We start from the raw sequence: 26,230 nt of genomic DNA, 5'->3' as shown, positions 1-26,230 counted from the left end.
GGAAAGCCTCCCAAACCTCTACCAACACCCAAAACTGGCACTTCCTTGCCAGTTACAAACCCATGAGCCCTTTGGGGGCCACAGCAAGGCTCCTGGCCCATAATCATGGAATGGTTTGGGTTGGAATGACAAAGAAAGCAGCAGGGCCAAGATCTGCCCATAAAAAATGTTTATTCCTTAAAAATACAGCATTCATCTGCAGGAACACAACTATTCAGAACATTTTTAAAGGGTTTTTATCTGCTCCCAGTGTGGCAAGCGCTCAGTGTTGGGAGCAGGGAGAGCAACAGTCCACGTGGGAACAGCCTGGTCCCAAGAGAAGGTCTCTGTCACCCATCCCTGGATGTCACCTCAGCAGCCTATCTGCAGGATGGATTGCTCCTGGGAGAAACCTCAGCCCCTCTGGAAAAGCTTTGGGAGAGGGGAAGCAGCAGGACTCTGGGGTGCTCTTAGCCCTGGCTCACTTTCACAGCACCAGCCATTGCCCCACAGGTCCTGGCTCCTCTCCCCTCTGCTGCCCCATGGAGCAACCTGCCTGCTCTCTCCAACAGCCCCCTCAGACCCCCAGGAAATGGCTCTGGCTGCCCACGGTGCCCTGGCCCCATCCCAGCTCCCACCCTGCAGCCAACAGAGGCTGGGACCCCCAAATCCTTGTGCTGGGGGAGCTGCCACGCTGGGGAGCCCAGCCCCATCCCCACTGATCCCACACCTTCCCTGACTCCGGGGTGCTCTCAGGGCTCTGCAACTCTCCTGATTCCTGGAGTGTCTTCCTTGATTTTCCAAGGAGAGCTCTCACTGAGTACAGGCCACCCTGCCCTCTCTCCACCTGGCTGACCCCAAGGGACAGGAGGCACCGGTGCCACATTCCCACCTAGCACAGCAGGGGTGTCTCCTCTGTGACCACCCCGGGCTCCCAGTGCCCAGGGAGAACTGGTGCCAGGCTCTGCCAGTGGGAACAACAACAAGGAGGATGGTTCATCGGGGCTGGAGGATAAAATCCAAGGAATGGAAGGGCAGGAAGAAATCCAAAGGATCTGGAGAGACCTCATGGCCATGGGGTGAGTGGGAAAGGGAGCAGGAGCACAGGGAGTGCTCTCCTCTATCCTTCCCATTGCAGGGAATGGTGAGGGGAGAAACAGAGCCAGCAGGTCAATAGCTGGCTCCAAGCCTGGTGTCCCCAGTGAAATTTTGGGGTTTTGGATGAGCAATTGGTTCACACAACACTGGGTGTCTGTGCCAGGTACACAGAACACACCAGAAATGTCCCTGTACTCACCTGGGCACCACCTTGGCCATGGCACAGGGTGGAGAAGTGCCTGGCAGGATGACACCAGGGTTGGGGATGTGTCACACATTCAGGAAATGCCTGAGAACAGGAACTTAGGAATTGGGGCTTCTCCCCAAAGAGGAGGTGGGATCAACAGCCCAAGTGAGGGGCACCAACAGCTGGGGCATGGGGAACAAACAGGAGAGGCTGGAACTGTGCCAGCTGCCATGCTGGGAGCACGTTGGGATGTCCAGCAGAACAGGAATACTGCAGGGGATGGCTGAGAGCTCTGCAGGTGACACCAGGCTGGGAACGTGCGGCTGCTGCGGGCAGGAGGATCCAGAGGCTCCAGGCAGGCTGGGATGGGCTGAGCTGTGCTACCCTGCACCTCTGCACAGCTGGGCAAGAGCACGGCATGCACTGGGAACACAAAGAACAGGACCAGGAGCAGAGGAGTCTGTGCTGCTTGAGCTTGGTCTCAAAAGCAAAGTAGGTGGAGGAACCGGGTGGTAAAAATCACCAAAAGCCAGGCTGATGTAGCTCTGCTCTATCCACATCCCCAGAAAATTAAACACCCTTCCCATGTAAAAGATTCCATACAGGCTGACCCACAGCAGAAGTGGCACTGCCAGAATCCCCCTCTGCCCCCACCCTCAGCTTAACTGCTAACAGAGAAAATAGCAAAAAAACGAAGCAATTCCTTGGCTCAGAGGCCCCTGAGCAATCTAAATCTTCTGTTTAAACATACCTTGTTTTTTTACTCATAGAAATATCTAAAAAATGCTTTTTTTTTCCCATTTGGTGATCTAGAAACCAGAAGATGCCCCTTTGTTGTGGCTTCAGGACAGTCTGTGGCTGTTTCTAGCAGAAGGAAGGTCGAGGAGGAGGAATTTGGGCACACAAGCACATACAACATTGGCAGAACACAGAGTCGACACGCTGTGCTTCAAAGGGTCAGGCAGGAGCTTTTTTCCCCAAATATATTGAACAGCACTTGCCCATTAACAAATAACTGATCAAAGCAGCTGCAGAACATGGAGGCTCTTCCCGTGCTGCTCTGGACTTGGTTTCACTTTTACACTTTGTACCCCGAAGCCGTGGTGTGAGGGAATCATCAGGAACAGAGGGAGGAGCATCCTGACTTTTCTCGGCATCCAATATCCCACTGTTTCCAGCATAAGCCAAAGCTCAAGTCATTTTCAACCCATCAAAGCCACAAAACTTCCACCTCTTCTCCAGGCTGGCCCCAACCCCGCTCAGCTCCTGCCGGAACGTGTTCTGCAGTCGCGTCATGAGAACTTCCACCTCGGCCGTGCAGATCTGGGGGGACACAGAGAAAACAGGACTGAGAGGGAAGATGGAAGCCCTGATGGCTAGTGATAATTCAGACTCAAACAGGTAGATGGCTGAAGTTCATCCAGGCTTTCCCTGAACTCCTGGAGATAATGTTGGGACACGAGGAGCTGTGACAACAGCCAAGACTGGGGTTGCAGAATGTGCAGAAGGAACCTGAGGTGTGCCCAAGGTCCTGCCAAGCCACACTCAGGGCTACAGGCAACTTCTGAAGGGCTCTTCCAAGGCTCCAAACCATCTTAAATTTTGTGCTCTCTGCTGATTTTCTTGGTGAGAATGATGGATTGGGAATAGAGGAAAGATATTCCCCTTACTTTCCTGTTGGCAGCATCAAGAAACCAAGTTGTACTTCCAAGTGCTCCCCCTCCTCCTGCCTCACCTCAGGCCCAAAGATCTGCTCAGGTTTAAAAACAACCTCCCAAACTAACCTGAGCTCCTACAAGAGTGAAGGAGGAGACAGAAGAGCTCAGAAGGAACACAAAGGACAATGGGAACAGCCCTAAAGTGTGAGCGAACACGAGGACCCTGATGCCATAGCACAGGTTAAAGGGTGGGCTCTGCACAGGAGTTCTCCCAAACAGGAGCTCCCAGGAACCCTTCTCTGAACTGTGGATACCAGAGAGGAAGTTCCAGAAGGCAGCTGAGCGCTATGATGGCAGTTTTATAGGAGCTCTAAACCAAAATAAAGGCAGCTGGTGGCTCTACAGACAAATTCCAAGCTAGAATGAGGAGATAAAATTATTAACTCTGTCTTTATAAGGCTGGAGTGAGCAAGGCCATGAAGCCATGTTTTCTTAGGAAAGGGTAAATTAAACATCCATTTATATACACAAGCAGCTGGATAAGTTCCAATCCCAAGATAGGATTCTCATGCCTGTGGGGCCTCCTGTCCCTGGGGCTCTTTAAGGAAGACAGCTGGAGACCAGGATAGAGGAGAATGAGATGTAATTCCTTCCCACATCCAGAAGCCTTTCACAGTTTCTCCCATTTACTCCAAAAAGGAGCACAAAGCCAGCGGGACATGGGAGTGCTTGGGGATGCAGTTAGTGGTGAGCCCCAAAGCTTTGGGCAACATGGGACAGTGGCAAGTGTCCCTGCCCATGGCAGGAGGTGGAACTGGATGGGCTTTGAGCTCCCTCCCAACACAAACCATCCTGTCATCCAAAAATTCACCCCGTCCCTCATCCTCTTCCAGCAGATTCCTGCAGGGAGCAGAGCCCAGGCCGCACTGTCCTGGCCCACACCCACCTTGCTGTCCAGGCGCTGCAGGTAGGAGCAGATGTACTCAATGCTGGCTCCAAACGGATGCACGTGCAGAAACGTTGAAATTATCCCTGGGGAAAGGAACACCACAAAGGTAATGGTCATGAGACAAAAGCCAGCTGGGAACACCAGCCCTGTGCCCCTGCAGGCAGTCAGGGATCACAAGGTCACACCCTGACCCCAGCAAAGCTCGAGGTTTTCCTCAGTTCCAGGACTCCCACCTCCCTTGGGATAACCAAAGGAGCCAGAGGTGGGCAGGAGGAGTGCAAGGTCACCTTGAAGCAGGTCCTCCCATTTCAGGTCTCCAGAATCACCACTGAGCAAGCAGAACTCACCAACTAAGAGAACTTCTCGTTCAGATTTCACAGGGCTGTTGCTCAAGGTCTTCTCCACTGGACATTCCTTCTCCTGGCTGCAGGCACAAACTCTAGACATGCTGCTCTCCTGCAAAACAAACCCACAGGGCATGTTCCAGACAACCTGGCACACCAGGAACTGGCTTGGGCAGGCTCCACAGAGCCTGCAGGGGTGTTCCCCAGGTTTTCTGAGTCACTGTATCCATCACTACTGTATCTGAAGTTTATTTTCAAAAATACTCCCAGCAAAGCACAGCTGTGTCCATGGTGCTGGGTGCCATCCACCAAGTGAGATGAAAAGGTCACAAAGCTCAGCAGATGCCACCACACACCCTGCATCAGCCCTGCTCCCTGACATGCCATCTGCTCCAGAAGGGCCTGGCTTTAAACAACAAAATACAAACCAGACCATGGCCTTGCCATGACTGATTAAGCTGCAGAGGTTTATTTTTCAAATGTCCATGCTGACACAAATGAGATTAATCAAATGCCATGGGGCTGCAAAGGGCTTAGGATCCGACTGTCCCTGACTTGAGTTTGTGGTACTGAATTAAAACAGAATTGGGCACAATTTATTATCCCTGACATAAACACAACAATGCAAGGACGGTGGCTGCACTAAAAGCAGACCTTGCTTTTATTCCCTAGTTTCATGCGGAATTCCAGTGGCCTGAGAGCTGTGGACAGCTATAATTGGGAACAGCTTCCAGTGACCAGTGAGATGGGCTGGAGGGAGGCCAGTGACCAAGATAGAACTGAATGGTCCCCTGGGTTTGCTCAAGTTCTTACAGCAGTGCAGTTCTCAGCTCCCAGGGCCGAGGCTGTGCCCAAATGGCCTGAGCTTCCACATTTGCTTCCAGAGGAGAAGGAGCAGCTCTGCCCTGTGGAAGCTGATCCAGGGACTGCAGCCCAGCAGCTGCACTGCAAACCCACAGCCTGCCTGCTCCTGAAGATCACAGAATCATGGGATGGGTTGGGCTGGGAGGGACTTTAAAGCTCACCCCATTCCATCCCCTGCCACAGGGACACATTCCACTATCCCAGCGCAGCAGCTCTTGGACTTACATTCCCTTGGCAGTCAGCTGCATCTCCCTCCTTGTCCTCTTCATCTGCCATACTCTGCTATATATGGGCAAAGGAAGGAAAGATTACTGATGATAATCTGTTGTTTTTGTTTTGAAGATCCTGCTCTGATGATTACTGGAATACACAAAACCATTTTTAGGTACTAGAAGGGCATTATCGTCCCTAGCTCCTGGCACAAAAAAGTGGGACTAAGGATGGAAAATGAGATAAACCCAGTATCAGGCTCTGTGGGCCAAGAGGGAAGTGCTGCCTCATGTTTCTTTTGTAATTATGTCTGTGCTATGGAGGAAAGGACCCAGCAAGTGTAGAGTCAGATCCACAATCAAATCAGAGAGGATCAAACCTGAAAAGCAGCACTGTGGATTTCTGTTTGCAATTCTGCAAGGATTTCTGTTTGGAATAAACCCAGTAAGAATAAAAATATTAAAACACTCACAAAAATTTCCAGTTCCCAAGTGTTTTATGGAGGGCAGATCTAAATGTGCTCCTAAACCACAGTTGAAAATATCAGTGTCTGATAACTGAGGCCTTTTTTCTTATCTTTTAAAAGCTCATGCTGCAGAAAACCCCATTCCAGATGTGATACCATTGTACACTGTTCAGTGACAGTCCTATTTGATTCATACAGTTGCTGAGATTGTCTCACAGGTACATGAAACAACTTCAGTCCATTCCATCCTGAAATTTGACCGGTAGTTTGCACTCACTTTCCAAAGACAACTGCTCAAAAACAGGGCTGGGCATTCTCACCAGGAGCAGAAAGACAGATGTCCTTCACCACAAAACCCAAAGACTGCACAAGGAAGACCTGCATGGCACATACCTGTTCTTTCAGGTTTTCTAGTAATGTTTCTATTTTAAGTTTGTCTTCTTTCACTTTTTCCAACTCAGCTTCTCTCTTTTTGTACTCCTCTTGGACTTTCAAAAGATGCTGGAAGAGTAAAAATAAATTCTTAACCTGCCTTCCACCAACTATTGTTTGAAGACCATAAAATTTAGAAGGGCTTTTCCATGAAGACCAGAGAGATCCAATCCAGAACCATTACAAGATCAAGTACAAAAGAAGGATCCACCTTAGAAACACCTTTGCCTATTAGCATAGAAAAAAAGCACAGTTGTGTAAACATTGGGCAGTAATTCTATCCCAAATGAATGGGATTTCCCACTTCCTAACCCAGCTGGTTAAAGACAGACTTGGTACTTTGGAAGTCACAGTAAAGAGCACACAAGGAATCCTTCAACTATGGATTGCTTTGGTGGGACTTATCAGCTTATACACAACCCCTGGTATCAATATTTACTTTGGTTGGTTTTTTTTTAGCAACACTGGACACAACAAAGTTGCTCCTCCCTACCAGTTTGGATCCTAAAATCCAGAGTGTTTTTCCAAGTGTTTCTGCCGCCCATCCCAGCCTCTTTCCCCTGCAGCACGGTCCCAGCTGTGGAAAATTCCAGGCTCACCTTCTGCATGCCCTGCAAAGCCTGCTGGAGGAGCTTCATCTGCTGCTCCTTGGTGGTGTCCTCGTCCCTGGAGGCCTTGCCCTGCTCCTGCTTGAGCAGCTCCACCTCGTTGCGGTAGGCGTCCAGCTGCCAGCGCAGGCTGTCGTTCTCCTCCTTCAGCGCCTCCACCTGCGACACCAGCGCTGGGGACAGCACAGCAATCAAACAGTGCACAGCAAGAAACCCCTGGCTGCTCCCCCAACCCTGCACACCGGCTCAGCAGCTCAGGTTACAAATCCTGAGCACACAAAGGAATGATATCCCAGCTGTTTGGGATATCACAGGGCTGGAGCCCCTCTGCTCTGCAGTCAGACTGGGAGGGCTAGGGCTGTCCAGCCTGGAGAAGAGAAGGAAGGATCCAGGGAGACCTCAGAGCCTAAAGGGGCTCAAGAAAGCTGGAGAGGGACTTTGGACAAAGGATGGAGTCGCAGGGCAAGGGGAATGGCTTCCCACTGCCAGAAAGAAATCACTGAAGAGAAGCATGTTATGAGCTGTAAAATGGGATTTTACCTGACTCCTCCGTTTCTTTCATCTCTGATGGATCTTCTATTTCTTCATCAGACATTTCCATCTCCTCCTCTCTCCGAATGCCCATCAGCTCATCATTGTGGATGTTACGGATCTCCTGGGGTTCAGAAGCAGAGAGGGTTTCAATACAGATTTTGAGGAACAGGTTGGCTGGATGAAAAGTTCCTGAAATCTAGGTCTGCAAAAAACAACTCCAGGACATGACTTAAAAACTGGCACAGATTATTAGATCAAGGGCAACATCCAGCACAAGTCACTTTGTCAGAACTGCTGGGATTACGGACTCTTCCATCTCCCTTCTGCTCTTGTGATGAGGCAGCTCAGCCTTGCTGTGCAAACCTTGAGGACCTGGACTCAGCCCTAGTTCTCTGGAGCCAAAAGTGCCAACCTGAGGTGGGACAGAGCAAACCAAGCTACAGCTGCACCCCTGCATGTATGGGGACCTCCTCAAGGTGACCCCAAAACGCTGAGAGACACTTTACCCAGCATTTGGTATCTACAATGAGGTGAAAGACATTTCAAATAACACCTAAAAATGTACCATATACTAGCAGCATTTTTATAAATATACAAGTATCTGCCAAAATCTGTACCAAGAAGCTGCATCCTGTGGCTTCCACCTTCCTTTAAGAGCAGTCCCTAAGCTGGGAGAGCGCAGCAGACTGAGCCTGGAAGCTGAAGTGCTCCTGCAAGAGGCCTCACCAGTGGTCTCACAGCCTTTTCCTACTGGGAGAACTTACCTTGGAACAAAAGACAGCTCCAACTGGAGAGAGAGCTCCCACCCCAGCCACAACCAGCAATCAGAAGGCAGGGAAGAATGGGAGCACTGGGCTCAGAGTGAATCTGAGTCAGATTGCACTTGGCTCCTCTGGTGCAAAAGAAACCTTGGTTCCTCTTTTAGCTGCTACAAAGGTTTGACTCAGTGGGATCTGGCAAGTCCCATAGGTACAGTCTCATGGGGAGATCACAGCTGGAAACTTCCCAGCCCAATGTGGGCATTTAGACTGTTCCAGCATGGTGGAGGATCAACCACCTGCTTGGTACCAGCAGGGCCCTGGCTGGGCATGATCCAGAGTCTTCCCAGGCTGCAGCTCTGCAGGAATGGCCTGGACACCCCAATCCATAGGAATCACAGGCCTGGACACCTCCAGCCTGCATGTCCCTGTCCTGAGGTGATCATGGATCAGCAGCCTCTCAGCTTTGCTGAGATTCACTCTGGATGTTAAATAATCTTAGAGGTGAAAGACACCTCCCTGCTTTGCTGGGATAGACTTGCTTTCCAAGTCTGGAGTAAGGAACTCAATATCCCAGACAAACCCAGAACCACAGGAAGATTTACATTAGGGGTAAGGAATGACAGCCAAAGGGAGCAGGACAGGGTGAAGGAGTGGGCTAAAACCTCATGAGACTCAACAAGGCCAAGTGCAAGGCCCTGCACCCCCAAGGTCGCAGCCAGCAGCATGGATCTCATCACAGCCCCCAGGACAAACATCTCCCCACCATCACCTTCCAATGTACACCCTTTCTTTACCTTAGCTTCTTTATTTCTGACATTCTGCCTGACTCCCTTATCAGATTTGATCAAATATTACTGGACTAAGAACTGTTCTTCCTCCTGCAGAAAGAGCAGTGGGAGTGACAAGCTTTCTTCCATCAGCTCCTTTCTGATCACCATCTTTAAACCACACATTTCATCATGTCACTTCATGGGATAAATACACAAGCATAAAAACATCCTCCCTCAAGCTTTCCAGGCTGTCCATCTGCAATTATTTTCACCCCAAGGTGGAAATACCACATAAAAATGAGATAAAATATTCTGACAAAACTTAAGAGTTGCTGGCTTTATCATCTCTCTAGAAACCCTTCTCTCTTCAATATTAAAACCAGCAGAAAAATCAGCATTTATTATCATTATTATGACTATTGTTGTGCACAACTTCCATCAGCAGACAGGTCTCAATGTATTGCTACTAGTGACACCAATATCAAGAGAAAATTTATTACCTGTACCACAAGAGCCTCCTGAGTGATTCCCACCTCACACTGTGAAGGAAGTGTTGTTATCCATGCGAGCATCGCGCAAACTGAACATCAACATCCTGACAAGCAAGAGACCGTGCTGGAGGATCTAACACAAGAAAAGATTACCAACCTCTGCTTGTTTGCACCACACGCTGATGTTCTTACGCTGAGCTTTCGTGAAATGGTCCCAAGCCTTTTGTTTGGAGGCAGAATGGTACACGGCCACTATCTGCTCGACTGGAGTGGCAAATCAGCAGCAAATCGGGCCCGAATAGCATCCAGAGAGGGCGAACAAGAGGAGTAAAGGAGTAAAAAAGTGGAATCAGGCAGGTGGTTTGGCTCCCCTTTTCTCATAACACTGCACTGTGCTGACGCTACACTCAGGGAGGGGGCTCAGTGTCTGGAAAGAGCCTTGTGGGCTTCACCAGGCCAGTGCCAAACGCTCACAGAGCGACGACCAACTGGGGCACGGGCTCTGCTCTCAGCTGGGAAAAAAGCAGGACGTGGAAAAAAAGGCAGCACAGGTGCTGAAAAATATCCAAATATGCTGTGTGAGGCTGGCTGAGAGTGTAAGTTCAGAGGGGCAGGACTCACCTCTGAAATGGGGTGATGAGCTACAACCACGAGTTGGCCTTTGGACAGTGCCACAGCCTGTGTGAGCTACAGGAACAGGACCAGGACCAAAGCAAAGGCACCAGCCATCAGCTGTTCTTGGTCCTGGGATTTATTCCTCCTGCTTCTCTAGAAAATTTAGAGGATTTGGAATACACAAAGTGTTTCTCCTTGGCCAAGAGCTCACCCACAGCACAAAGCACATCCACTTGATTTTTTCTACGCTTGTGATGCAGTACCTATAATTCTCACAAAATAAACACATCTCCCTGCTCCTTAGCTGAGATATCAGTCTTGGTTTTAGAGAGTGGAGTTACACTGGAGAGTGGAGCTACTGGTCTCTATTACTACTTACTCTGCAGTGCTCACTGCATGTCCCTCTGGACCGTGTGCCCGTAGTTTTTACCATTAACAGAATTTAAAATAAAAGAATAACATTAAAAAAATCAAGGAACAGCTAAAATTACTAGATACAAACCCAAAAGTTAAGAATGTTCAAAAGCTAGACAAGGGGCTCAAACAGAATTAGTACAATTGTGGAGAAGGTACCTGTAAAGTAGTACAAATATTCAGATTTACTAAAGCAAATATGTGTAAGAGGCAATGAATGGTCTGAAGAACAGTTACAAATCACATCCTGGAATGAATACAGTCCATGCCTCTTCCTTGATTTCCTGGTTTTATAAAGTACTGGGACTTGAAAGACCCAGGGTGTGCAACAGGGTGTTGGAAGCACTCTGCTGCTCCTACCTTTTGTGAACAAATCCTGCACACTTCGCTGAGGCACCAGATTCCCAGGAACTTACCTTGTCTGTGCACAGGAGGGGTTGAAAAGATACAGAACTAATAACAGATGATAATTAAGAGGAAATAAATTCAGAATTTATTCTCTCCTCCCCCCAGATGTGGACTCTTACTCCAGTAAAAAGTACCACACGGGATTTTTGCCAGGTTCATGCCACGTGATTCCAAAGCAGCTGGACTGCACTAAAGCAATTGCCACTTCTTTTCCCAGAGCCATTTTAGTGGGGTCTCTCCAGACTCTGGAGTCTTCCCTACACCACACAACCAACATCCAGGGTGGAGACACTACTCACACTGCACCAGGATCCCTGAGAGAGCCAGTTTGAACTTTTCTTTAGCTTCTTCCATCTCCTTCTCGTGAGCCGCCTTCTCGTTGATGAGCCTGCGTATGTGGCTGTTGGCTGACTGGATCATGGAGTAGAAGTTGTTGGCAGTTCTCCTGTTCACTTCCCCACGTTCTATCCAGGTCAGCAAGGTCTGGATGGCTTCCGAGAACTTGGTGTCATCTGCAGTGAGAAAGGACAACTTTACACCACAGCTCTGGGGTGGCCTGGGCAGCTTTCAGGTCCTGTCCTCAGAGCTGAACTGCTCCTTCAAAGGTCAGCATCCTTCAACTGACTCATCACAACTCCTGGAAGCAGAGAAGGATCTGAACATGTGGCTCTACAAAGGAAGGCAAGTCCAGCACCAAGCTGATGGAGTAAATCACCTGCTGAGGTGCAGCAAGAGGAGGAACAAGCACTAGAACTTACAGGAAAACTTCAGTCTACTGAGATGGACCCTTTTGTGAGAGGAAATGACCTTGAGTTCCAAAATCATCAGGTCACACATGAATCCCAGGCTTCCAAGAAGGTCTTACATTAGTCTTTCAACCTTAACCAAAGTTATGTGGAAGAAACTCATACTGAACAGTTTTGATTTGCACGAGTTTCCTGCACTAAATAGGTTCGTTCAGCCTTGGGAAAGTAAGATTTAAGGGAGACCTCATCACTTTGCCCTTGGGAAGGCTATGAAGATGGAAACTCCTCTTTTACAAGGGAGTCATGCGGAAAGGATGAGGGGGAATGGATACTCCTGGGGACAACTTTTCACAATAATAGCATTGTGAAAGTGCTGGACTCCTCAGGACCAGAGGCTTTCAAGACTTGGCCGGGCAGAGCGTTGGGCCATCTGGTCTACACCATGCTTCTGCCAAGAAAGGTCAGTCCAGGTGAACCTTCAGGTCCCCTCCATCCTGAGATTCTACAAACACGATTCAAGCGCAGGGTTTTTTTGACAAAAGAAAGAAGATAGCAGCAGAGCTGCTGCGCGCTGACCCCTGGAGAAGACAGAGCTCTGCCTGCCCACCCCTCTCACCTTTGAGCTTCTCGGCCACCACGCTGCACTCGTGGTCGGAGTAGTGGACGACGGGGGGTGGGGAGGGCGGGCGGAAGCGCTCCTCGGCCAGGCGGCGCCGGTGCCGCTCCTCCCGCGCCAGCATGCGCTGCTTGCACTCCCACTCGTACAGGTCATCCCGCGCCTGCGCAAAGTCCACGTGCAGCCGGCCCGTGTCCTTCTTGTCCGTGCTGGAGCCCAGCCGGATGCGGTAGCCTGGCAGGAGGGAGGGGGTCAGCAGGACACACGACTTACCTGAGGCTCCTGTGGCAAAAGGAGCCCAGATGGTTCGGCTAACAGGGAAAAAAACCCCACTAAGGCAAGCCAACCAGCCAAATAAACCCCCAGTAACGCAAGCCAACCAGCCAAATAAACCCCCAGTAAGGCAAGCCAACCAGCCAAATAAACCCCCAGTAAGGCAAGCCAACCAGCCAAATAAACCCCCAGTAATGTAAGCCAACCAGCCAAATAAACCCCCAGTAATGTAAGCCAACCAGCCAAATAAACCCCCAGTAAGGCAAGCCAACCAGCCAAATAAACCCCCACAAAGGCAAACCAACCAGCCAAATAAACCCCCACAAAGGCAAACCAACCAGCCAAATAAACCCCCAGTAAAGCAAACCAACCAGCCAAATAAACCCCCAGTAAGGCAAGCCAACCAGCCAAATAAACCCCCACTAAGGCAAGCCAACCAGCCAAATAAACCCCCAGTAATGTAAGCCAACCAGCCAAATAAACCCCCACTAAGGCAAAACAACCAGCCAAGTAAGTCCAGCCCACCACTCAGCAAAGTAGGAAGTACTGTCCATTGTTTTAGCCACTATCTACAGAACTAGCCGGACACTTATCCATGTAAGATGGAAACAGACTCTGCACCTCAGCCCAGTGTTTTGTCAACATTTTCAGGTGACAAAACATTGCTACCTTTCCTCTCAAGAGCTGTTTTCAAATATTTAAGCAGAAATGCAATGGCAGCAGAAGGCAAACTGACACAGCATCAGAGAAATCTGCCTCAATTCCATTGTTCTGCCTATAACACACCACCACAGTTCTGTCCCAGAATTTTAAGCTTCCTTCTGAGCCAAACACACCCACCAGACAGGTAAAGCGCCTTGTCCACCATGAACTCCTCAGCAAAGCGGATGTGGCAGAAGTTCTTCTTGCTTTTGCGGATAGCTATGACCTCCCCACACTGCTCAAACACCTCCATGATGATCTGCTCTGTCGCATTTTCCGGCAGGCCTCCAACAAACACTGTCTTGCACCCTGGGGGCCTCTCTCGTGTGGCTGGAGGGGGAAGATCTGAAGAGAAAAAGCAGAGCAGGTCAGGTTTTGGGTTGCCAGCACACATTCCTTCCACCTGCTCCTCTCTCCTGAGATGACCACACTTTTCTGGCTTCCTCCAAATAATATCTGTGCCACACTCAGATTTATGGAGTGGATCCACAACACTGCTGAGGTTCTGGATGAAAGTAAGTACATTCACCAGCATGTTTACAAAAAGAAGATCTTGGGAGTCTGGAGCCCTCCAAACACTCTCCTGAGTGCAGGAGGTTCACTAAGCTGCTGTCAAAGAATACAAGGAGCACCAGGAGCTCCCAACATTATCATGGAAGGTGCTAAAAAATCACAGCTTAAAAAACTGCACTAATGTAAATAATACACAAAAAACATACTCAGGGGATTCTCTGTGCTGCAACTGCACACATTCCAGATTTGTGTGCTTGAGCTACACCTCACACTGCAAATCAAACCATGAGGACTTCAAACACTCAGTAACTAGAATGGCTTCATCCCCAGTCCTTCTCAATCCAGCAGCTGAAAAGGCTATTTCTGGAAATGGCAAACAGTGACAAGAACAGGCTTTTCCTGTTGCTGTCACCCTCTTGCCAGCAGTAAGTCCCAGGAATGGCCCTTTTCTCACACACACCTGGGGTTTATATAAACATAAACACAGGGATATCCTGTAGAGACAAAGCACAAGCAGACAGTTACGTGGGTTAGGTGGGAAGAGAGTGCAGCTCTTGCAGTGGATGATCTCCTTCACAGCTGGCATGTCCGGAGGAATGGGAGGTGGGACAATCCCCAGGCCTGGCATCATGGGGTTGATGGGAGGGATTCCAGTCATCATTCCAAGAGCAGGATCAAAATCTAAATGGGAGAGAGAATAAGGGAGTCAAGCGTGGGGGGGTAGAGTCATACAGTGACTGTGAGCTCTGACAGCAAACGGGGAACACTCCCACACATGCCGGTGAAAATCAGGAACACGCCAGCATCAAACTTTAGATCTGTGCCCTTAAAATAATGTTTTAAAGCTATTTCATTGCTCATTGCCACAGCCAATTAACATTTCTCTGTTAAAATAAATTACTTCCTTCTATCCTTTGTAGACACTGCCTCCCATCTAGTGTCCAACACTTCCCAGAGAAGTTTATCCACAAAAAGACACCTGTGACACATGGGAACAGTGGAAAACCTGGCCCAGTTTGGTTGTATTAAGTAGTTCAGCAGCACAGACAGTTGTGACACAGGCTTAAGGGCATCAGGAAGAATTTGTACATGGAAAAGGTTGTCAGGCATTGGAAGGAGTGAAGTCCTCATCCCTGGAGGTGCCCAAGGAATGCCTGGATGTGGCACTCAGTGCTCTGGGCTGTTGACAAAGTGGGGATCAGACACAGGTTGGACTCGATGATCCTGAAGGCCTTTTCCTGTCTAAATGGTTCCAGGATTTAGGGCATCATCTCACCAAGCAGACAAGTGCAGCAATTCCAGCAGCTAAGAACCTGCCATTTCCTCAGTATTTTGAAACAGTCACGGCAAAAACACAGATCTGAGGCCAAACCTCTGCCACCAAACGGCATTTTTGGAGGAAGGGAAAAGAAACCTTCTTGTTCCAACTGTGAAACATGGATGGAGGAGTACATGGGAATTGTATCCTTATCCACAGGATAGGCCTGTGCTGATTTTTCCTTCATGGAAGAATATCAGCAGGAGAATGACACGGAAACACCATCTCTACAGCAAAGCCAAATGTGAAACAAGGCCTTGGGGACAGGAGAGAACTCTATTATTGCTGAGAGAGCTGGGGCTGTTCAAACTGGAGGAGAGAAGGTTGTGTTGTCTGCCAACACAGACACTCCCTCCCCAGGTGGGCAGGCAGGTCTTATGGCAGGGAGAGCGTCCTTCTTAGTGCAGCAAAGCACTGGAGCAGTCAGTTCCATTCAGGACTTTGATGTCCAGCATCCTGTACTGCTGGGAAATCAGGCACAGCTCAGCTCTGTTCCTACAGGAGCTCTTTCATCCAGTACAAGATGACTCAGCCATGCACACATATCTCACACTACAAGGTGGCCATTTCTGGAGCAGAATTCTCCATTAATTTCTGCTATATCCATTTTGCTACCCTGTTGCTTTCCTCTTCATCTTCCTCCCTTCCTTCCTTACCAGCCATTGCAGTTCAGTTTAGAGTTAACATGTCCCTGGATATCACTGGTTTCCTGACCTCTGTGTGGCACCCTCCTCCTCCACTGCAGGATACCTAGGGGTACCCCACAATAACTATTATTTGCATTACAATACATTTATTCTCATCTCCTCTGAATTCAGGTCTCTAAATAAACCACTTGCAGCATGAATGCATTTCAAACACAGCTCAATGTGTATGTGGTGGGTGTCTACCCAGCCACAGAGCAGCAGGCTGCTCCCAAAGAGCTGTGAGAGGCTCAGCTCACCAGGCAGGAGGGGCTGTCCTGTCATGCCCATGGGAGCCATGCCCAGGTTGTTCATGGCGGTGGCCCAGGCAGTCGGGTCGGACATTGGCAATCCCATCAGAATGGAGTCCAGGCTCAGATTTCTGCCACCATCTGTTGAGAGGAACATAAAAGTGATTAAGGGCTTAGAGCAGATCTCAGCTCTGCCCAGTGAGGCTCTGCAATGTCAGCACCCAAAACCAGAGCTAAACCCACTCTCAGGGAAGAGCCAGAAAAAAAACCAAACAACCAGTGCTGTGCCTCTAGAGCAGCTGGGATCTGGAAAACACCTTAAAGCACCTCAGTTATGGCTCATCCACTGCAATTAACAGCTCTAAGGGGCCTTGAAGGAACACTGATTAAAGACAAGGAGACACTGATTCCTCACAAGAGATTTAGGAACAAAGGACACATCCAGCAGGTATAAACTGTCAGACTGCACTGAACTGAAGGGAGCTGTCCCAGCAGGATCCTCCCACTGCCATTGGAAGCTTTCTGTCAGCTCCTCAAACCATCATTAAACTGTGCTGTAAAGTCCCTGATTCTCCTTCAAGGATTTTTAACTCTCCAGGGAAACAGCCGCATTTCACCCTCTCTTTCTGCAGCTAAGAGCTTTGCATATCACCCTCCTTCTGCCTCAGGTGCAGCCTCAACCTTCCCCTCTGCACCTGGAACCTCCCTAGGAAGTTCCCAGCTCATTCCCACAGACTGCTCTGTCCATGCTGTAACATCCCACCTCCATAGCACAAGCAGGTGCCACATTTCCCCAGTCACACTGGAGGAATTGCAGTTATCAGCCACAATATAGTATGAAAAGACATTATTCTGTGCTCCCTTTTTTCCCAATGCTCTGAGAAAACCTGAAGCTGGCATCTAGGAAGTTTTCCTTGCAAGACTCCTTGATCTGACATTACAATGCCATACAGTTCCTTTAACACTTTGTTTTTATGACATTATCTTAAATGTGAATGTCTCCAGTCATTCAGCCTGAGGTGCCTAATCCTGCTTTTAATTAAGCTCATGATTTTAATCTTGAGATTCTGGTCAATTACGAAATTACATCTATTTGGAAAAGTATAGAGAACCACAGAAGGGTTTGGGTTGGAAGGGACATGAAAAGCCATCCCATTCCAAACCCTGCCATGGGCAGGGGCACCTTCCACTACCCCAGGGTGCTCCAAGCTCCATCCAACCTGGCCTTGGACACCAACAGCGATGGAGCAGCCACAGCTGTCCTGTGCCAGGGCCTCCCCACCCTCACAATAACCCATCCACCCCTGCCCCCTGGCTGTGGGAAGCCATTCCCCACTGTTCTATCACTGTGTACTCCTCAGGGAGATCCCACAGTCCAAGCCTGGCTCCAGGCAGAGCCGTGGGGCTCCCCCTGCCCACCCTGCACAGCCACACCCACAGATCCAGGCCACTCTTCACGGATCCCTTGAGTCCTGCCAGCAGTGGAGCTGCAGTGGAGCTGCTAGCAGCAGTGGAGCTGCAGTGGAGCTCACCTGGGGGAATGCTGCTCCTCTTCCTCTTTCCCGGGCCACTTCCATCCTCAGCTGGGCTGTCCGACAGCCGCGGGCCAGCGGCGCTGCCCAGCCCCAGGGACTCGGTGCTGGCAGGGTCAAAGGACAGGTGGTTTAAACCTGAAAGAGAAAAGCACACTTAAGAGACTTGACTTAAACTGGTTTGTGATGTTTGTGGACCACTGCAGTTAAAGAAATGCCCAGTTCTGGGCACAAGCAGCACTCCAGGTCTTGAAGGATTCCTGATTTCTGGTCCCGGCTCTGCCTGATCTGAATGTTACACAATAAAATATTACTCACTAGCACCAGTTCCACCACCCACACAAACCAAAATGCCTGGGAGTGTAAGCAAGGGGAGCATCTTCCTGGGCTGAGCAGCACTTCAAGCCTGGAAACTCAAAGGACAGGATTTTTCCCAATTTCTTCAGTCCAGGAACACACTGTTAAGAGTTATTTAAGTTTCACCAGTTGAGAATTCACCTGGAGTGATTTACCACCAAAAACCAAGGCACAACTGAGAACACCTTCAAATCGAGAAGATGCTGATGGAATTGTTGTTCAAAGAGTCTGCCTCACAACTGCTCCTGGTCATGGCTGTGGAAGGGGCTCTGGGATGCACATCCCAAAAAGGGGAGCTCCAGATTCCCCCTGGCTGCACCCTTCTGTCAGGGAGCTGTGGAGAGCAAGGTCTCCCAAGAGCCTCCTTTTCTCCAGGCTGAAAAGATGGGTCCAGTGCCCTGAACTGACCACTGAGTTCCTCACTCCACCTTCTGTCAGCACTTGCAGGGATGCAAGACCAAAGGAGTATTGAAATATCAAGTTTGATTTATCTTTGTCTCAGCAAATTCACCCTGAACAGCCAATACAGGAAAAAAAAATATTTTTGTGGACCCATATAAAGTGATAAAAATAACCACATTTCTAAGGTGCTCTGTGTTCCCAGGGGAATCAGCAGAACTAGGAAGGCAGCAACAATGACAGTTATCCCATCCCAGGGCACTAATGGGCCGAGGCATTTGTACCAAAGCTTCCTCCAGACCCTCTGCAGTGTTGTGATTTCTGTTCCAGAGGATTCCACTTCCAAGAACTTAATAAACATGGCTGCTGGGTCTGGCTGTAAATAGCCAAGTGGGTACAGGGAGCCTGGAGGGCTCCTCTCCGAGCCACTGAAAGCTGAGAACACAAGAAGCAGCCAAAAAAACAAGGACTATTCAGCTGGCAACAACAATAGTCACGCCCGGCCACGCAGGATGCCTACAATGCTGTGTTAAAGATTCCAAAGTCAAAATATCATGGAGGTCATGAGGGCTCGGGAAAACAAATCTGAATGCAGCAGGTTAAAAATAGAGAGGTTGTGCACAGGGAAGACAGCAGGAGGAAGGAAAAGGAGCAGTTCTAAGCTTACATTGGTATTATCCATGTGATAGAAAAGGCAAAATTGAACTTGAACAAGAGTTTTCCTGCATTTGGGAACAGGGAAGGATGGAGAGAAGCAGTGGGACAGCCAGACAGTGCTGTCACCAGCATGGACAGACACCCTGCTCTGGCTGAAGACAATGCTTTGGAGACACCTGGCACTGAGCAGCACCTGAATGCCAATGGACACTGCTCCAGCCGGTGCTTCCCAACCCACTGGGGAACACAGGCAGCCACTCACTCCAAAGATTTCCAGCCCTGGTTTGAGCAGGAATCTCAAATGTCCCAGCATATCCCCAGGGCCAGCTGATAGCCAGAAACAAAGCAGCCATCACCTGGAAGGCTCCAGGTGGAGACACCCTTGTGACCTGGAGAAGGAGCCTTGTCCTCAGGGCTCCCCAAAACAGGACCAGCTACCATCCACCAGAACCTAACAACAAACATCAAGCAGAAAACTCCTTGGGAAAGCTTTGCTCTCATTTCACCAGGATGGAGAAAAAGCAAATGTCCCAGAAAAGGGCAGTATGGAAAGTGGGTGATAGAAACTGTAAGAAAGGGACCTTGCTTGCTGCTCTCTAGCAGCATGGTTTGATTCAAAAATTAAAACAAGCCAGAGAGAAGATTCCCACCACACTCTGGAGTAAGAAACCCCTCATTATATCTGATTTGCCACCCTACACAGGATAAATGCCATAAACAAGCCAACTTTCAGACCCACCTGCCACTCTCCTGTCATCTCAGCGAGCAGCCAAAGCTCCAGCCACACCCCACTGGGTACAGAGAACGGGCTCAGAAGAAAGCTGAAGCTGCAGAAAATCCTCTCTCCTGGGCTCTGAGCAGGATAAAAGCTGACAGGCTCAGCCAGTACAGCCAGGAGGCACAAACAGGAGCACTTCTCTGTCCTTTGTGCCAACCAGAACGAGGTGTCCTTGGCCATTCCAAGCTGCTCTGCTCAGGGGGGAAGGCACCAGCACAGGAGCAAACCACAGGGGTTTGCTCAGTATTCCTGTAGTAAGCCAGCCTGGAAAGGCCAAAATAAGATTTCTGCATTTGCTGGGAAATGCTACAGAAGTGGGGAGGAGAAAAATCTGGGTTTCCAGCAAGTGTCAGAACTGGTGTCAGCACTTCCAGAGCCATATGTGGCACAGGTGTCAGTGTGCCCTTCATCTCCCTGTTCCTATCTCCAGGAATTTTCAGAAGAGTCCATTTTTAAGAGTGAGACATGAGGCACTGCCATAACGCAGTGACTAAACATTTAAAAATAAAAACTTGCACTAGAAGATTCCTCAGCAGAAAAACGGATCAGGGAAAGAAGGGGGGATGCTGAAAGATGAGCAGAAGGCGACTCTGAGCAAGGCCTCTCCCACAGCACAGCAGGTCCTTGTGGGTGGTTTTCCCCTCTGGAAACAGGTGCTGAGCTGTGCCTGATGGGAAGAGTCCACAGCTTCCCACTGGCCTAAGGAGCACAGACAATGCACAGTCCACAGTCCCACTGGGCTGGGATTAACCCAGGTCTGTGCTGGGGCTAAATACGGCTGCAGCTTCCACAGCAGAGCTTCAGAAAGGGGCTGGGGAGACAGGAAAGATCTCAATGTTCCAGGCATAAATCAAGGGAAGTATTCATCCTCACTGGGTCCCGTGCCAGACCCGGGACAGGACTTGGTTTCCCAATCCTGCTAACAGAGCTGGGCTATTTGCCTTAATGACCAGGGGAAAAATAAACCCCAAAAAGTCACTGAGGCAAACTGAAATACCTGTTTTAAGATTGCTTCCATTACCAAGAGCTGGAAACACTGGAAATCACAATCAAAACACAGGATTGTGCAGCTCCTGTGCAACACTCCTGGGACCACTTGCAAACAACACAGCAGCCACAGGGCTGCCACCTCGGAATTTGGGCAAAATGTTCCCTGCAGGGTTCAGGAACATTCAGTTAAGTGGTGGCACGAGCTCTGCCACAAGCCTGGCACTGCTCTGGAGCCACAAGCTCCAGCCACAGCCTCACTCTGCCCAGGCACTGAAACAGCTTTTATGCTGTCCAACTAGTTAATAAACAGCAGGAACATAAACCTCTGCCCAAAAACTCAAATTACAACTATTACTAGGTACTCCAACACGTCACACACCTAAAAGCCTTTCAATGATACACTCAAAAAGCCTGTGCAGGCTGGTGCTTGTATGGTCGTATTTTGGAGTGCCCTGGAACCCTCTCTGCTACACTTGGTCACACTTTGGGGTGCCCCAGCTCCCTCTGAACCCCTCAGGTGACATTTTGGGGTCCCCTAGCCTCCTCTGAACACATATTAGGCTTCTCTTACTGAGCACCAGGGGAACTCCAGAAATGGGCTGACACAGGCTTTACTATAAATACGGATTTACCTTTTGCCAACATTGGCAAATTTAGGGAATAAGCAGTGCTCAGTGTGAGCAGGGTGCCTGTTTTTGGGAATAAACTGGATTCTGGGATACCCTGTGCCACTGATTACACAGTTCTGGTTTTAAACCCTCAAGAAATTAACTTGAGAAGACACCAAAGTACATCTGCAGCAATCGATTAGAACACAAAAGAGCCCAGCAGGGAAGGCAGAGGAGAGGGATACCAAAGCTTTGAAGTTACATTTTGATCCCAATAATTTCCTTTTGGAAAATAATTCCCAGGTTCAAAAACTACTGCTGGGCTCATGCATGCTCCTCTACCATACTCCTGGCTCAATTATCACCAGTGGAGCTTCCCAAACACGAGTCTGAGCCAGGAGCTGGCCAGGCACACTGATGAGAGCAGCACAATTTTGACAGTGACTTCTGTCAACTCCAGATAATCCTGCAGGGCAGCAGGAGCCGTGCAGGGAATCCCAGAACCTCCCCCGACTGTGTTACCTGCGAACTGCACAAGGAACATGGCAAGATGCTCATCGTAAGGCAGGAGTTCAGACAGTTCTCCCACTGCTCCCAGCTTGGCTTTGTGCTTGAAAATCCAAGTGCCAGGCTGAGCTCCCTCACTCAGCTCCCAGCACAGCAGGAAAGCTGGGACCCAGTGACAGCAGAAGTGCCCTGGGGCAGGCAGGACAGCCCAGGCGTGAGAGCCCAAGCTGGCCCAGAGCTGGCACCCAGCAGCTGCATGTGTCACCATCCATCTCCTGGGACTGACACCCATAGGCAGATTCCAGCATGCAGGGGATGGAGGCGGGTGATCAGGTGGAGAGGCAATTAACAGCCAGAGCATCTGAATTTGCCAGGGATTTCATCCATCACTGCTCTAAGCACTGGCACGCAGCTCAATAAACCCTGTTTGCATGCCCGAGATTAGTGGCCTTTGCACCGAAAGATTAATTCCTGGTAATCCTTGATGGTAAGAGGCACACTGCTCGCTTTCCTTGATTCTGGAAGCTTGTATTCGGAAGAAATATATTCATTTCAGGCAGCTAATTATTCTAGTAGAGCTCTATAAAACCAAGAGACACAAAGAGCCCCTTCCTCCTTTGTGCCTGAGAATGTAGCAGTCAGCAACCCCAGTCATGGACACCAGCCTGCAGAGTTTTCACAAAAATACAGCCACAGCAGCAGTAACAGGGGAGTTTGACCAAGTCCTGTATAAGCTGTGCTCTTCATTCAATGTTGCAACCCAAAACAAAGGGAAAAACTCCTTACCAGCATGTGTGTACACATATGTGTGTCACCAGCAGCGACCTAACACAACCCTCAGTGCTTCCCAACAGTGAAACTTGCCATGCCCACCACACCAAATTATTAAATAATCCATGGAATGTTTTCAGGATGCTCACAAGGCTCTGCCAAACCCCCCTCCCTCTGCACACACATCTAGGAATTCTAACCCTGGCATTTCCAGGGGATGAGCTGCTCCTGCTCCAGGGGGTGCAGAGCACACGGCTGCAGGCAGCTCAGTCCCATCCCCTTCTGTCCTCCCAGACTCCCTCAGCACCTCTGAACAATGCTCAACAGCTCCTATCTTCAGAAATATCTTTTGGAAAAGCTAAAAGAAAGCTGATGGGCAAAGGGATGCAGGACTAACTACATAGAGCTACTGGGAAAGAAAAAAGGGGGAAGAAGGAAAATAAAAGAGGAAAAAAAAAAGGGGGAAGACACAAAGAAAACTCCAGTAAAGCCAGCAGTCAGGATCATCAGAAAATCCCAATGCAAAAGCTTGGATTAGTGGCCAGAGAGCCTCGTGGAAAGGCAGCACCAACGTGAGGGAACTGCTGCCTGAGAGTGGAGGAGCTGGACAGGATGGACATGTTGGAACTGGAATAATGTCAGCAGAAAAGTTGGGGATTAAGGGAGAAATCTCACACCATCTTTGGAAGGTATACAGAATACCTCAGTAGCAACACTGATCTTTGCAGTGGCTCGGTGACTGAACCTCATCCCTGCTACGAGCTCCAAACACATGACCTTCAACACAGAAACCTGACCTCAACCCAGCTCCCACAAAGCTTTCAACAACTCAACTCAAGGGCCTTTTTAATTAGATCCTCAAAGTTCCTCAAATAAGCCTTGAAGAAACAGAGAACCCAACCCCTTGGCTTCCAGCACAGGAGGAGTACAGCTGGAGTAAGAAAGAACACAAGTTGAAGGGACAAACTCCTACCCCGGGTCACCACCATGCTTTCCCATGGTCTCACAGCTCTGCTGCAACTTTCTGCAGGAAAATACGAAGAAATACACTGGATAATTAATGTAGCAACAGGGGAGGTAGGGATGGTGTAGACTAACAAGGAGCTTACCCAAGGATTAATGTTTGTGTAACAAATACGTAGCACTAAAGAACAAAAACATCTCCACGCAGCATGACCTGGATGAACATTACTGGAAACATCACACAGCACCAAAATACAGGGAAAATAAGAGAGTAAGAAACACATAAACCAAAGAAGCTCAATATAAATGCTCAAGGAACCAAATAAATGCATGCATGTGCATGTATGAGTTACAGCCCAGGGCTGTGGGAGAGTTACAGCCCACAGCAGCTGTGGGCACCAGCACGAGCATCCCCAAAGCTCCCTGTGCTGCCCACGGATCATCTGCTGTGGCACCACAGACCCAGCGCAGCGTGAGGCTCGGGGGAGAGAGCACAGCCAGGTGCATCCCACCTCGGGGGAAGCTGCTGCCAGCTTCACTGCCCACCCCTTTTGTAAACCGCTCACGCTTGGAACATCAGAATTGTTTCTTTACATGCAGCCAATTTCTCCTTGTGCCATTTTCACAGGATCATCGGGATTGAAAGAGACCTTCAAGATGATCCAGACCCACCAGCACCACCACAATAACCCCTAAAAAACACCCCAAATGCTTCTTGAATACTTTCAGAGATGGTGCCTCCACCCTGAGCAATTTATTCCATGGCCTGACCGTTCTGGTAGGGAAAAGACTGTTGCTGATTCCTAACCTGAACCTACCTTGGCACACCTTGAGGCCTGTTTCCTCTCACCTTGAGCAAACACGACGTGGCACAAGGTCCCGACCCCCCTGGCTGTCCCCTCCTGTCAGGGAGTTGTGCAGAGCCAAAAGGTCTCCCCTCGGGTCCCTCCTTTTCTCCAGGCTGAGCCCTTTTCCCAGCTGCTCCGGGTGCTCCAGACCTTTCCGTGCCATTCCCCTTCATTTCTGATGAAATTTTAATGCCCGCTTTGAAGTCTACCACGGAACCCAAACAGCGGCCCAGACACTCCCCAGGTGGAAACTTTCCCACACAGCCTCCCCGGCACTCAGACGGACGCGGGGCCCTGCCGTGTCCCCGCCGGCCTTCCCGTAGTCCCGAGGCTGGTCAGGCCCCCGGCGAAACTCCCGGGCCGGCGGCGCGGAGGAGGCCGCTCCTGCCCGGCAGCGGCCCTGAGGGCAACGGAGAGCGGGGCGGCCCCTCCGCACGCCCGGGCCCCGGCGGGGGAGCGCTCCGGGCCCGTCCGCGGCTGCCGCCCGCTGCGGGCCGGCCCCAGCCAGCCGCCGCTCGGCCTCTCCCGCCGGGGCGGGGCGGGGCCGGGGCCGCCCTCGCTGCCCGCGGTCAGGGTCGGGGTCAGTTCAGGGTCAGGGTCAGAGTCCCGGTTCCGCCCCGCCGCGCCCCGCACTCACCGCCCGGCCCCGCCCGGCCCCGCCCGGCCCGGCCCGGCCGCTCCCGCACGCGCCGCCGCTTCCGCCGCACGCCCCGCCCCGCCCCGCCCCGCGCGCCCCGCGCCGCGCGCCCATTGGCGGGGCGGGCGCTGCGCGCGCACCGTGACGGGCACGTGACGGCGGCCGGCGGGGCGGGAGCGGGTGGAGCGGGACCGGCCACGCCCACCGTGACAGGCCACACCCCCGGCACCGGCCACACCCACCGGCACCGGCCACGCCCACAGAGATCGGGACCATCCCACCGGGACCGGCCACACCCCCGGGACCGGCCACTCCCACCGAGACCGCGACCATCCCACCGGGACCGGGACCACCCCACCGGAACCGGCCACACCCACCGAGACCGGGACCAATGCCACCGGCACCGGGACCATCCCACCGGGATTGGCGACCCCCACGGGACCGGGACCATCCCACTGGGACTGGAACCATCCCACCGGGACCGGCCACACCCACCGAGACAGGGACCATCCCACTGTTACCGGCCACACCCCACCGGGACTGGGACTATCCCACCGGGGCCGCCCACAACCCAGCCTGACCGGAACCATCCCACCAGGACCGGCCATGCCCCCGGGACCGGCCTCACCCACCGAAACCGCGACCATCCCACCGGGACCGGCCACACCCCTCGCGACGGGGACCAATACCACCGGGACCGGGACCATCCCACCGGGACCGGCCACACCCACCGAGACAGGGACCATCCCAGCGGAACTGGGACCATCCCACTGTTACCGGCCACACCCCACCGGGACTGGGACCATCCCACCGGGTCCGCCCACAACCCAGCCTGACCGGAACCATCCCACCAGGACAGGGACCGCCCCACCGGGATTGATAACATACCACCGGGACCATCCCGCCGAGGCCGGCCACACCGACCAGGACCATCCCACCGGGACCGGGAACATCCCCAGCAGGACCAGCCCACCGGGAACGGAACACCTCACCGGGACAGGGCCGGCCCCGCAGCCGCAGCTCTGCTGCTGTCGCCCTCCTTTCCACCCCGGTTCTGTGCTCGCCCCCCGCGCCACGTCTGCTCCCTGGCCTCGGGCAGAGCCGCCCCCGGTGCCGCCCCGAGCCCCCGGTAGCGGAGCAGAGACCAGCCGGGCACAAGCGCGTTTATTCAGCGCAGGGCAGCAGTGGGGCAGCGCCCTCCATCCTTGCCGGTCTCGGTGTGGAGCAGGACGGCTCCATCCCCTCCCTCCACGGCCGCCCTGCGCGCTCCCGTGCAGCCGCTCCCGCGGTGCT

The 26,230-nt window shown here is 51.2% G+C and overlaps 1 protein-coding gene across 5 annotated transcripts; it reads right to left on the bottom strand.

The window, feature by feature from the left end:
* Nucleotides 1-154: 154 nt before the first annotated feature.
* On the bottom strand, nt 155-25,595 carry ENOX2 (ecto-NOX disulfide-thiol exchanger 2). 5 transcript variants are annotated; one of them, XM_085570776.1, is made up of 15 exons: nt 25,570-25,595; nt 17,423-17,560; nt 15,900-16,031; nt 14,164-14,319; nt 13,264-13,470; nt 12,151-12,384; nt 11,088-11,300; nt 9,509-9,615; nt 7,336-7,450; nt 6,787-6,968; nt 6,149-6,256; nt 5,305-5,361; nt 4,219-4,327; nt 3,869-3,954; nt 155-2,587 (listed from the first exon to the last, which is right to left on the bottom strand). In XM_085570776.1, the coding sequence occupies exons 3-15, from the start codon at nt 15,994-15,996 to the stop codon at nt 2,456-2,458; spliced, it is 1,803 nt and encodes a 600-aa protein (XP_085426902.1). In that variant the 5' UTR covers nt 15,997-16,031; nt 17,423-17,560; nt 25,570-25,595; the 3' UTR covers nt 155-2,455. The 5 variants fall into 5 exon arrangements, with proteins under 5 accessions (XP_085426902.1, XP_021399899.1, XP_077642697.1 ...); XM_021544224.3 differs by lacking the exon at nt 25,570-25,595 and adding an exon at nt 24,938-25,040; XM_077786571.2 differs by lacking the exon at nt 25,570-25,595 and adding an exon at nt 24,949-25,026 and having other exon boundaries at nt 17,423-17,561.
* Between the last annotated feature and the right edge of the window lie 635 nt (nt 25,596-26,230).

The sequence above is a fragment of the Lonchura striata genome, chromosome 4A (genome assembly GCF_050655825.1).
Source record: "Lonchura striata isolate lonStrDom1 chromosome 4A, ASM5065582v1, whole genome shotgun sequence".
NCBI lineage: Eukaryota > Metazoa > Chordata > Aves > Passeriformes > Estrildidae > Lonchura > Lonchura striata.
Note: the sequence above shows the minus strand (reverse complement) of the source record. Positions and strands in the feature narration are given on the sequence as shown.

Excerpts from the sequence above, each read along its gene's own strand:
- ENOX2 (XM_021544223.4), bottom strand. The coding sequence starts at position 21,755 with ATGTTCCTTGTGCAGTTCGCAG. Across the intron at positions 14,320-15,899 it reads AGGACAGCCCCTCCTGCCTG|ATTTTGATCCTGCTCTTGGA; the intron begins GTGAGCTGAGCC and ends TCTCCCATTTAG. Across the intron at positions 7,451-9,508 it reads TGTGGTGCAAACAAGCAGAG|GAGATCCGTAACATCCACAA; the intron begins GTTGGTAATCTT and ends TCTGAACCCCAG.